Below are 13345 nucleotides of genomic sequence, written 5' to 3' on the forward strand. Positions count from 1 at the left end.
CAGTGAGCTCCCAGCGGGAAAATGCTGCGATGTTTACACCTGTTCTAGGAAAAGGGGCGTTCACTGGAACTTGAACTTTTCTGGCTTCACTATCCCCCTTGCTGTGTTTTCTTTCCTACATCGCATCTGTGAAATGGAGCAGGTGATTTAATATTATTCAGATGGCCTCGGTTAAGTGTACCCCTTAGAGTAGTTTATGAGTCTTAAAAGGGTTGCAAAACACCCTTTATAGCCATTTAATCTAGTAATTCTAATACATCAGAAGGGGCACAAATGACTTAACGAAGTGGGGAATCTCTGGAAATTGGCAAAACCGTGAAGTTAAGTGAAGGGAGAGGAAATGCGTGCCTATCGGCAGCGGAACGAGTTGCTTGTGAGAGATGCTTATTAAAACAGCGAGGTGGGTGGGTTTTGCTCCTCCGTTTAGTAAGCACAGAACACTAGAATTGGCTAGTGAAGACGCGAGAAAACTGGGCGGGAATGTAAATCGTGTGACTTGCTGACACCAACTCCTGATTTTAAATTGTGCTTGCTCTTGGATTCATTTCCTTCTCTAGGGAATCTATTCTATAGAAATCGACACTGTTAGAGATCAGTGTAGATAAAGGGTACATTTTGAAAGAGTGGACCAGGCTCTGGGATGCTCATACTAAAAAGCAAGTTGTGGGGTAATATAGAAGTAGAAAACATATCATTTTATAAGAAAAAAAAAAAAAAAAAAACAGTTGCCTGAACTCAGGGGGGAAAAAGGTAACTTAACCCACAATGTTAAGATGAAAGGGAAGTGGACCCATTAGGTTCTAATGTAGATGCTTCTTTATTTCGGTCATTGAAGAAGAACTACCAATTTTTTAATAAAAGAGCAAATAAGAATGTGAGGAAGAGAAGATGAAGTGTCAGCTATTCAAACAAAATTGCCAGTGAATTCCAGTATCCTGCTTTTATTCCTTTATAGGTTTAATGTACTATTTTGTGACATTTTACCGTTGTTCCCATTCTGCTGGCATTTAACTCAATGCCATCCCTAAAATTGTTAGATCACATGGTGGACGCTATCTCCATGTGCAAATGAAGAAACTGAGACTCAAGGTTCTTCGTTACATTTGTATTTCTAATCTATGTCTGATCTCATACCTCACAGTCTGCACAGTATAGTACTTCCTCAAGATTTGGGGGGGGGGAGGGGAGGTATTTCTATTATGGATGCAAATATTTTCTTTGACATTCTTATTAAATTTTTATATGAGTCATTGGCCTGTCAGCCCCAGGTTTAGTCTCAGAAAAACCCAAGCAGTATCCCTCGCCCCACACACACTGGAACTGTATCCCCCCCCCACACACACTGGAACTGTATCCCCACACACACACACACTGGAACTGTATCCCCCCCACACACACTGGAACTGTATCCCCCCACACACACACACTGGAACTGTATCCCCCCCACACACACTGGAACTGTATTCCCCCCACACACACACTGGAACTGTATCCCCACACACACACACACTGGAACTGTATCCCCCCCACACACACTGGAACTGTATCCCCCACACACACACACTGGAACTGTGAACAGTTGCTCAGTTTCTTGCACTCAAATATCGGATCTTATGTAGTCTTATCTTTCACAGAAAAATGTTTTTCAGGATAAGCAATTTTGCTAATATTTTTAGTTAACAGAATATAAATCAGTGCATTCACTATTGATGTCGGGAGGCAGTGTGACTTTAGAAAATCATTTATAGAAATAATTTAGTAATGAAAAACATTCTTAAATGAGGGAGGGCCGGCTTTCCAATATTTCTTATACAGTTGCTAAGTTGATATAAAACCATAGAGACTTTTTAACGGTTGAATACAGTCACTGTGCCATTCTGTGGCTAGGTCCACTTTGAAGTTGATGTCATGGGACTTGCTGGTTGTTGCAGAGATGCAAGTATGCCCTCGTATGCAATCATAATTTACTCATAATTTGGAAAATTGACAGTTCTCAAAGTTGGGTTAGCAAGTCAGAGGTTTTTTAACCTGTGACCGACCTCTAGGCTGCAGCGTTCCCAGAGACAAGAGAGTTCCCTTCTTGATATTAGTCAATCATTTATTCTACTTTAGGGAAGGAAAAGTTAGTGTATCCCATTTTTATGTTAGTCCTTGCAGGTTTTGTGGGGCCTTCACTTTGCAGCTGTTTGAGAGGTTTTTATCATTTGCAAGATGAGGAATTCTCCGAGATCGTGCTTAATTTTCTGACATTTTCTGGATCTGTGTAAATGTACAATTTTTAAAATATATTTTAAAAATTTATTCTTATGTTATGAGTACACTGTCAGTCTTCAGACACACAGACACATCAGAAGAGGGCATCAGATCTCATTACAGATGGTTATGAGCCACCATGTGGTTGCTGGGAATTGAACTCAGGACCTCTGGAAGAGCAGTCGGTGCTCTTAACCACTGAGCCATCTCTCCAGCCCCAAATGTACAATATTTTAACACAACAGTAAAAACTTTTTAAAATTACATTTGCTGGTGTGTAAGCATGCCATGGCACAATTAACACACAACAACATGCAGGGGTCAGTTGTCTTCTTCCACCATGTGGGTTCTTGGGATCCAACTCAGATTTGCAGGCTCTATGGCAAGTGCCTTTACCCAACAAACCATTTTGCTAGCCAAGGGCTTGTTTTTAATGGCTACGTGTTTTAAAATAGTCATAAAAGTTGTCAGGATTTACTTAGGTCACCGAAATGAAGTGTGTTTGACCTTCCCGCTCATTACAGTCTGCATATTAGATCTTTTCCGCCTGCAAGCTTTATTGTTATCAGCATTTCGTCTTCCATTGTACTGAAAATGACAGTATAATTGAAGGGAAATACAGCCAGTCATTTTCTTTACTACTTTCCTATGCCTCATTTTAGCATCTGGAACTTGGGGAAGAGAAGAGTTAGTAAGACGTGTTTCACTGTTTTCCTTTGCTGGCTATTGGATTTGGCCCTGTCTGGCTCCCACTAGCTTTTGTAATAACACTCAAGCCCTGGTCATGAGAATACCTCATGTGGGACTTATTTCAGAGTTTCTGAGACTTGTGTGGTTTGGGCACCTGACACCTCTATTTCAAACAGCTGGATCAGAGGTTGATACAAGTCTCTCCTTTTCTTCCTCCCTTCTCTGCTTCCTCGTTAAGGATCTGCCTTCGCTGATCTTAAACCTGTCAACTTCCAGCCCTAGCCTCCTGAAAGTTAGAAGTTTCTCTTCTAATTCACTTCTGAGCATTAGAGTTTTGTTTGTTTGTTTGTTTTTTAACTTTTGAAATGAATTCTATTTTTTGAGAGTGTTTTTAAGAGAGCAGAGTACATTAGAAAATGTATCTTTTGGAAACGAGACAAACACAGTATATGTTTTACTCAGCGTTTACTCAGCTTTTACTCAGCTTAATGGGTAAGGCAAAGGCTTGAGAAAGTAATAGTAGTATTACCCCCTTCCCTTAGTAAATTATGTAGAGAAGGCAATAAAGGGTGCTGGTAACTGTTACTTTGAGACTTATCTAGAAACACCCCAGTCCAAAAGGAAGTTACACCATTAGTTAATAGCAGGAGTGTTTTTTTCAGGACCTGATTTTCTTCTTTGACATTCTGGCATGGGCCATTCAATAGCTTTCTTAGGAAAACAAACCAGAAGTTTTATATAGATTGTTAGGACAAGGAATAGCAAAAGCTTGGCCCGGCTCCCTGTGGTGAAGTAGGAAGGGTTTCTCTGCTGCTCTGTGGCGTCCTAGCTTGTTGTACGTTTAGTGTGCTTTTATGATGGAGGGATGTTCCTGAAGTACAGCAGGTAGAATATACATAACTTTTCTCCCTCTCTGTTTTTCCACAGAAATCAAGTCCTGGAAATGTTTGATCATGCGTATGGCAACTATATGGTAAGTGTGACGCTCCTCTGTGCATGCTGTTTATAGAGCGAGCGATGCACGGTTAGCTGGGAATCTTTGAAACCTGAATTGCTAATGTATATTTTTAAAGACAGCTTTAAAAAAAGCAGGACAGTTCTGGGATCACTGGTATGGGTTGCCGTGTCTGCTCTCTGTGTGAGTTCTGGGGAATCTGAGCTCAGGTTTTCATGCTTGTGGGACAAGCACTTTCCTGACTGAGCCGTCTCCCAGTCCTTAGGAGCCTCTCTTTATAAAGTGTGGTATCTTTAATACTTTACCCCTTCTACACACACACACAGCAGCTCCGTGTGGTTTTATTCACTTAGATCCTAACCCGAGGGTTAACTCCTTTGAGTCAGGTCTTGTAGAATGGGAAATTGCAGAGGACTGTTGTAGACCATAGACCTTTTAAAACGGAGAAACCTTTCTTTGTATTTAATTTTTAATAAAGTCATCTTTTATATGTCTTGTGCTTAGGATGGCATATGAGCACCCAAAGTACTTAGTTAATATTTTTTAAAGAACTAAATTGAATTCTTGTGAAAATGAAATCAAGCTTTTTTTTTGCATTTGATTATTTTAATACATCTTGCCTTTTTAAAGTAAAGAAAAAACTTAATATTAAAATGGAAAGTTATGGAGGATTTCAGGATCCATATACTTCCTTGTATTGCTACCTATGTTAAATGTCCAGTGCCTGCTACTCGGTAGGCTTTTAATAATGCAGAGCGTTTGCCCTCATTTCTCACTAGCTGTGTGCAGTGTTGTTCCTCAGTCTGCTCTGCACACTACAGACTACCACATATCCTTAAATCTTCTTGGCTCCCAGGGGAAGAAAATGGCATTTTCTAAACATGGGCAGTGTGAAATAGTTAGGCCCATGGACTTGGGATCTGGAAGAGGATACCCCTCAGAGGCTCTGCCACCTACCAGCCTGGTTAAGATGTGATGAGGTCCACCTGACCTCAGAGCCTTTTCTGTCATCTGTATAAATGGAGTCAGGCAAGTCTGTCTTCATCTTACACAGATTGCCTCGTCGGGCTAGTGTCTGGCAAGTATTCGAAAGTGCCATATGTAAGCTCGACCAGTAATTACATTACTTCTGTATTATTTGGCAGAGATGGAGGTTTCTTCTGTAAGATGTAGTGTCACACATCTCTAATCCGAACATTTGAAAGGCAGAGGCAGGAGGATCACTGCAAGTTCCAGCACAGTTTGGTCTATACAGCAAGGTTTAGGCTCACCAGGATTAAGACCCTATCTGAAAAAACCAGAACCAAGCAAAAACCAGAAAGGAGGAAAATTCTCCCCTACAGTTCATCTAAGTCTGAATGCAGTTGTTTGTAGGTTGAGCAGAGAGCGTCCTGACAGCTTGCACTTGTGTCACTGTCTGGGCACACACTGTTTGGGCTCATTTTTATATCTGCTAATGAAATACAAGACTCTCCGTGGACTGTTTCTTGATAGAACATCTTGCTAGCTCCGGGAAGATTACTACCTCTGTGTGATCCTTGGAGTTATCATGAGACATATTGTCATTTTTGTGTATTGGCACGGTTATTAACATTATAATGATTGTCTAACAAATCTCTAGTCCCATCAGATTGGTTTATTCTCAGTGAACTAATTGCACAGATGGCTTTCTCTTTTCCCCATATCACATGAAATTTGGTGTTTAGTTTGGCAGTTCTTGCATAATTTTGCTTAGCCCTAGACCATAGTTACTCTAAAGCTTCTAGTAACAGGTTTTTTATGTCTGTACTGAGTTAAGTTTGCACAGTAATACAGATGATGAAATGATATGTATCAGGGCCATTCCTTCCTAGGATAGTTGATTCTCAGGGTTTCTCATGGCTACTCTGGGCAATCAAACTGTTGTAAGCAAAAAATGTTCTTTTGTAGACTTGTGAATATCACAGATGATATTGGAAAGAGTTGGAAAGCACACCTCCCTCTAACTGGAAGAGTCTTCCTAGTTCTATAATCACCCTCAAACGTGGGCATCAACCTCTCAAGTGCTAAGCTTAGGGCTATGCACCATCACACCCACCTAATCAGTTTTCATTATTAAGCCGTAAGACCTATTTTAAATTTTAAGTGCAATGTACACTGGAGTTCCAGATTTATGTCCATCTACTCCCCCTTTAAAATTTTATTTTACAACATATGCACAACATAAATTTTAGTCACCTTTAGAAAACAGTTCCAAGGCATTTGTCTCTAGAACAGTAGTTCTCAACCTGGGGGCTGAGATCCCTTTGGGGGTTAAACAACCCTTTCACAGGTATTGCCTAAGACCTTCAGAAATATCAGATATCTTACACTACAATTCATAACAGTAGCAAAGCAACAGTTGCAAAGTCGCAGCAAAAACGTTTATGGTTGGAGGTCAGCACAGTATCAGGAACTGTGTTAAAGGGTCAGGTAGTAGGAAGGTTGAGAACCACTGGTCTAGGACATTGTCTTTCCCTGAAGCTACACTAGGTGTTCTTTTTATCACTTGTTCATCAGAAAGAGTAATGGAGACCAGCGTGCTTTAGGAAGGGTACCAGGTCTCCTGTAAGGGAGTCTGAGTTCAGAGCCGACTGCCAGAGTTCTCATGTTGCCTTTCCCACCAGCAGTGTGGCTGTTACTGCCGTCTCAAGGACTGGTACTTTTAAGTCTTTCGTTTTAGCTGTTCTAGTGGGAGTGGGAGTGTTTCACTTTTCCTGGTGACTAATGTGGTTGAAAATCTTTCCATGAATTTATTTTATATTCATGTGTCTTTTTAAAAAAAGCATCTGTTACATTCGTTTTTCATTGTAAAATCAAGTCCTTTGTCTTATTATTGCTGAGTTGTAAAAATTATTTTATAACCTAGATGTGAAACCTTTATCATGTTTATGGATTTTTTTTTTAGTTTGAACTTTGAATTTTAATTTTTCTAACAGTGATATTTGAAACAGAAGTAATTTAAAATGTGATCATGTCTGATTTAATTTTTATTAAAAAAAATCACGCTTTTATAGTTTTCTAAAAACAAACAAACTTCTTGTTTCTAGTGTTTTTATAGCTTTAGTTTATTCACTTAGACTTATGGCTCATTTTGAGTTAACTCTTGCATATAAGATAAATGTTGACTTACAGGTTTTTTTATGTGTGACTGTCTAGTTACTATAGCAGTATTGTTGTAATGAGCGGCCTGCTTCTACTCAGTTACTCTGACACCTTTGTGAAAAGAAATAATTTGATTTTGTGTGTGTGTGTGTGTGGTGTGTGTGTGTGTATGGCATGTGTGTGTGTATGGTGTGTGATGTGTGTGTGTGGTGTGTGTGTGTGTGGTGTGTGTATGTGTGTATGGTGTGTGTGTGTGTATGTATGGTGTGTGTGTGTGTGTGTGTGTGTGTGTGTGTGTGTGTGTATGGTGTGTGTGTGTGTGTGGGTGGATGGGTCTCTCTAGGTTCTGTCTGTTTGTTGCTCCTTTAGACCAGTGTCAATTGGCCTACCTTTTGTGACCTTGTGATGCATTCTCAGCTCAGCAGTGTGAAATTACCAGTTTTTTGTCTTTCTTTTTTAGGATTGTTTTTGGCTATTTTAGTTTTTTTTGCATTACTATGTAAAATTCAAGACCGTATTGCCAATTTCTACTGGAACAGTCACCAGCTTTTATTTGGGGTTGTGTTGAGTCAATAGAACAATTTGGAGAGAATTCCTTTATTCTTTCCTCTTTTTCTGAGACAGAGTCTTGAACTTACTGTGTAGCTAAAGATCATCTTGCCTCTGATCCTCCTCTTTCTGTCTTCCAAGTGCTGAGATTTAGGTGTGTGCCCCAACACCTCACTTTTGTAGAGAACTGGTTTCTTTTTTCTCTTTCCTCATTTTGTTTTGTTTTCTGAGACAGGGTTTCTCTTGTGTAGCTCTGGCTGTCCTGGAACTCACTCTGTAGACCAGGCTAGCCCTAAACTCACAGAGATCCACCTGCTTCTGCCTCCTGAACCCTGGGGTTAAAGTTGTGCCCCACTGCTACCTGGCTGAGAACTGATTACTTAATATTAAGCCTTTAATCTATGAATAGTTTTCTATCTACTTAGGCTCAATAATATGACTAATGATTTTAGTTGTTTTTAGTAGGATAAAATGCTGTCCCTTTACCTAACATATAATAAGTGTTACTAAACGTCTTTGGGCTGGTGTTTTGACTTGACTGTATAGATGAGTTTATCACTTCAAAGCCAGAGTAAATTGAGAGTCTAACATGGAGAATCCAGTAGCTTGTATTTGTAACTTCTTTTTTCTCCCGTGCTTTTAGTCAGGTACATTTTCTACTCAGTTTCTGTATCACCACCCAAGTTTCATTTCTGGGTTATAATTGTTAAGTGTTATATTGACTCTTGGTTTCGTCAACAAGTGAGGAGGAGGAGACCTTACTGTCCGCACAGTTGAAGCCTGCTGCAGCTGTTTGTGGACACGTGTACCTTGCTCTGGCCTTAGCAAACTCTCTGGAGTGTACTTTGTGGTTAACCTGAAGGAAGCCTTTGGTTTTATGTTTACCTTTAATCTTGACACAAAGAGTATGAAGCATCTTTACCTTAGCTCAAAGTTACTTTGATTATTCTACTTTGTACTTGCTATGGATATTTTTATTATCTACATAGGTTCAGGATTTGAATTTTCATAGTCAGTGTGGAGTTCAGGTTTAATTTCAGATAAGAGCATTTGTGTTTTTGTTTTCTAGAACTCTAAAAATAGTAGTGTGAGGTTTCTAAACAGTAGTTTAAAATAGTAAGGAACTTTTTGCCACTAAATTAGTATTTTTGTTTTTTTTGTTTTTTTTTTTTTTTTTTTTTTTTTTTTTTTTTTTTTTTTTACAAAATAACTTTCAAAATATTAAAGCAGTTTTAAACTTCTAAAAACTTTATAACTTATATGTGTTAAATATAAAACATAGCAATAATATTATAAGCATTCTGGGGGATCAGTTGTATTGAGATTGACCCATAAAAATAATTAAGAATTTGTGCTGAAACTGCGTATTATTAAAATTTAAAATATGTAGTGTGGGATCCGGATGTAGTGACTGTACATGGGTTCCAAATATGCCAACATGTTTGTTGCCTGGAATCATCTCAGGATGAATCGTCATGGATCATTCATTTTTTAAGAAGTAGGTTAAGAAATACAGTGTTGAGGACTGTAACCACACACTCAAGTGTACAGGAAAATTGAGAATTAAGAAAAGGGTTTTTATGTGTGTAAATTTCCCCCCACATGTATGAAAATGCACCGTATACATTCAGTGTTCTTGAAGGCCAGAAGGGGGTGTCAGATTCCTAGAACTGGAGGTAAGACACACGGAAAGTGAGTCCTCCTGTTTGTAGGAGTTTCTCCTAAGACACAGGGCAAGCGCCTTCCCTGGTCATCTCGGTTCTCTCTCACTCCGGACGGGTGTCAGGCACTTGATACTTTGCTCTCTTAGTATCATGAAATAGGTCTAGAGTTTCCTTTGTAGGATAACTTCCTCTGTGACAGCTTTAACCCTTTGTCATAACCAGCTTCTTAAATCATGTTGATAATTTAGCCAGATTGATAATTGAGAAAGAATGAATTCTTTAAAAAGTAGACTTTATAAGATTGCCATTTGGGGGGATAAATAGCATTAAACATTAGAAACAAAATAAATTCCACATAGAAAAAACAATTTTGGAATGTGTGTGTATGTATACATATGTGTGCGTGTGAGTCTATATGTGTGTGTACATGTATGAGTACATGCGTATGTGAGTGAGTAATGTTTCTAGGGCCCAGAGTAGCCTGACGCAGTATTCCAGACACCCAGAAATGAATAGATGTACCTACTTAAAGCTTATAGCGAAAACACTACAAACAGAAATTAAAACTAAACAAAGGAAAGACAACAGGTTTTATTGTTTATAACAAATCATGTTTGTTGAATCACTTTTGGCAATAGAAGTAGTCCTTAAAAAATAAATTATATAAACAGGCATTCTCCAGAGTGGCTAATATAAGATGTGTATCCTTTTTTAGTACTGGAAGATTTTTCTTTTAACCCAGGAGATTGGCAAAGTACAAAACATCAATCATTTCGTACTGAGTGAAATAAATAGTAAATTGATACCCTGCTTGGTAGTAACTATCAAAAAATTCAATATTCCCCTGACTCGTACTTATTTTTAGGAGATCCATATAATAAATATGTATATGAAAGTGAATATGTGCACAGACGTTTGATAGCGCATCCTCCATGTTCACCTGTACAGGAATAGATACATGTATGTGTGCTGTGCAGGCTTGTCCTGTTAAGGGTGTGGGTTCCTCAGTCAGGTGACCAGGGTTTGAATTCTGGATTCATCATGGCTGCTGCTCAGCCTAGGTTTATGTGATGTCCTGGGTACTAGTTCCCCTGTGGAACGAAGACAATTGAATCTCCTTCAGAGGATTGTTGAGATAATTAAACTATTTGCATTTATAGAATAGAGGGTAGAGAACACAGACCCAATAAATACAAGTTATAATTACACTTCATTATTAAAGTATTTCTGAAACATTCCATATGGTGGGAGAGGTTGTCTTAGTAACACCATAGCCAAGGCAACTTAGAAAAAGCAGCATTTAATTGGGGGCTTACTTACAGTATTAGAGGGTGAGTCCATTCTCATGGTGGGAAGCTTAGCAGCAGACAGCGGGGCATGGCACTTGAGCAGTAGCTGAGAGCTCATATCCCATCTGAAAGCAGTTCGAGAGAGACAGACAGACTAAGCCTAATGTGAGCTTTTGAAACACAAAGCCCATTCCCAGTGGCACACTTCCTCCAACAAGGCCACACCTCCTAATCTTTCCCAGTCTCTGTAGATCCCTAACTGGGGGTCAAGTGTTCAAATGTATGAGCTCGTGGGAGCTATTCTCACTCACACAACACAGGGGTACCTTGTGTTTGAATAAAATATAGAGTAAGTGAGACAGTTGAGTATTCTTGGCCTAAGTACCTATTTGTAAATCCAATTTCTGGATGTAGGCTATTTACTTGCAGAGTGCTTGCCTGATATGGCTGAGACCCTTGAGTTTGCACACAAAGTAATGCATGCGCATAGTTATATGAGAACCGGAACCTCGGGTATCATCCATCACCAGGAGAAAGGACTGCATTCAGTAAGATCCACTGAACTGGTCTGGGGTTGGTTCAGGTCCCAGTTGTTATGTGGGCATGGCAGCATGGGCTTGTAATCCCAGTTTTCAGAAGGCTGAGGCAGGAGAATTGCTGGTAACAGGCCGGTCTAGGCTACATAATAAGACCCTGTTTCAAGAAGGAATGTTATAAATGATACACGTGCATATATTTTACGATATTAATACAAAAACAACCCCAAAAGGCTGGTCTGAAATGTGGTAACTTCTAGAGTGAGATTCAAGGAGGGAAAATCAGATTATCAGGTTTTGTTGTAGTTACTGTTTGTTTTTTGTTTCTCAAGATAGAGTATCCCTGGCTGTCCTGGAACTTGCTGGCTAGGTATCCCAGCCTCGAACTCAGAGATCTGCCTGCCTCTGCCTCCTGAGTGCTTAGATTGAAAATGTGCACCATCACTGCCCAGCCAGACTAACAGATTTTTAAAGAAATTTTAATATGCTTTTGTCCAAGCATGTATTACATTTCAAATCAAAATTTTAAATTATCTACAAATTGTATAGATAATTCATCTTTTAAGTATCAGTCCTATTCTCTAAATGATGTATATGTTCTCTCACTTTCTTTAGTGAGTTATTGATAATTTTTCTGTAGGAACATGCCTACCCAGCTGATGAACTCATGCCTTTAACCTGCCGAGGCCGTGTCAGAGGCCAGGAGCCAAGCCGGGGTGACGTGGACGACGCCTTGGGAAAGTGAGTATGAGCATAAGGCACATGGTGTGTCTTCAGAGTACCAGGTCCCACTAGGAGAGAAAACTTACAGTCACGTCTGGGCCTTTGTCAACTCTGAATTCCTTTTTCATTTGTTTGTTTATTGTGTGTGCGTGTTTACACGTGTGCCACTGCATGTGTATGTATGTATGTACATACGTATGTATGTGGTATGTTTTGATTTGTGATTACTAACTTAATTTGCACTGCTGGGATTAGACCCCTAGCTTTGACCTTTAATGTTTTGTTTTAAATGGAGCCAATGAAGTTTCTATGCCTCTTCAGTGATACGTAGGACGTTTCAGATTGCTTGGTCATCGTGTGGTCAGTCACATTGCAGTGCAGATACATGAGGGAGCTGCTTACTAAAACTCACAGTCAGTAGGACGTAGAGACTTCTGCTTACGTGTTCATGGAGGACCACTTCAAGTTTACGGTTGCTGACCTTGTCACACTTGTTCCTTAGGTTTTCCCTAACCCTGATCGACTCTTTGGACACTCTTGTGGTGAGTTCCATTTTTCTTGGAGTTACTTACTTTGTATTTCATGACAGCCATACTCAAGTACTGTAAGTGTAAGCAGCAGACTAATGTTTGCAGTAGAAGCCGTAAGAACTTAGGATGTTCAGACCTTTGGCTCTTACTGAAGGTCGAACATTACTGAGTTATGTCAACATAGTCGCAGAGCATGATGGAAGCACTCAAATAGTTTATGGAGACATGGGGTCACGTACCTTCCCTCCCTCAGGACAAGGAGGCTGAAGCCTTTGAAAGAAGTGATTTGGAAAGACGCTTTGCTGTCCTTTTCTGTAGCAGTGTCCACACAGTGCTGAGCTATGCACAAACAAAAGTTGTTTTTCCCAACAGGGACTTTGTCTCTCCTTTTCGTCCTGTGTGTGGGAGATCCTGTTGATTAGTCTGAGTTTTAGAGTTGTTCATGGCGTAGAAGGACAAGAGTGTGTTCAAGATGCTGTCTGTTCTGAAATGCTGTCTGAAATGCCACCATTAGACCATTGTGGAATGTGGGCTTGTGTAAACATTTTCTGTACTTTAAACTATTATTCCAAGTGCTGATTAATCTAAAAACAAGATAGAAACATCATTCAAGTAACAGAAAGTTTTTGCCTTCTGGTAGTGTTTCTGTATTTTCCTTAGCAGCACATTCTTAATTTTGGGACAGAAACTTCGCTGTGATAGCAGCTGACATCTAGAGAGACATGCCCACTCTGGTCACGGCTCTCTCTGTCTGTGATGTAGCCATGGTGAAAACCGACTGTTTAGATCTTTCAGCTGGGCTGGAGATGTGACAGTCACAGCTTCCCTCACAAAGACGAATGAGGAAGTGCAAACTGCACTCTAGGAACTATGAAAAAGATAGTCAGTGCTGCATTTCTGACTCACGGTCACAGAGAAGACACACACTGCCCCAGCACACATAAAGGTGTTCCCATGATGCACAACATTCCTGCACTTAGAAATCTGTCGGCTTCTCATATTGGATGGCCACAATTGCTGTGAAGCAGTATTC

The 13345-nt window shown here is 39.8% G+C and overlaps 1 protein-coding gene across 2 annotated transcripts in view; it reads left to right on the plus strand.

The window, feature by feature from the left end:
* The window catches only part of EDEM3 (ER degradation enhancing alpha-mannosidase like protein 3), a 55861-nt gene that overhangs the window by 675 nt on the left and 41841 nt on the right, over positions 1–13345 (plus strand). For both annotated transcript variants that reach the window (XM_080917681.1, XM_080917682.1), the window contains exons 2-4: positions 3871–3916; positions 11700–11800; positions 12285–12324. In XM_080917681.1, the coding sequence (XP_080773807.1) occupies positions 3871–3916; positions 11700–11800; positions 12285–12324 (187 nt within the window). The remainder of the gene's footprint in view (positions 1–3870; positions 3917–11699; positions 11801–12284; positions 12325–13345) is intronic.

This window comes from Micromys minutus (assembly GCF_963924665.1).
Source record: "Micromys minutus genome assembly, chromosome: 6".
In the NCBI taxonomy this organism is placed as follows: domain Eukaryota; kingdom Metazoa; phylum Chordata; class Mammalia; order Rodentia; family Muridae; genus Micromys; species Micromys minutus.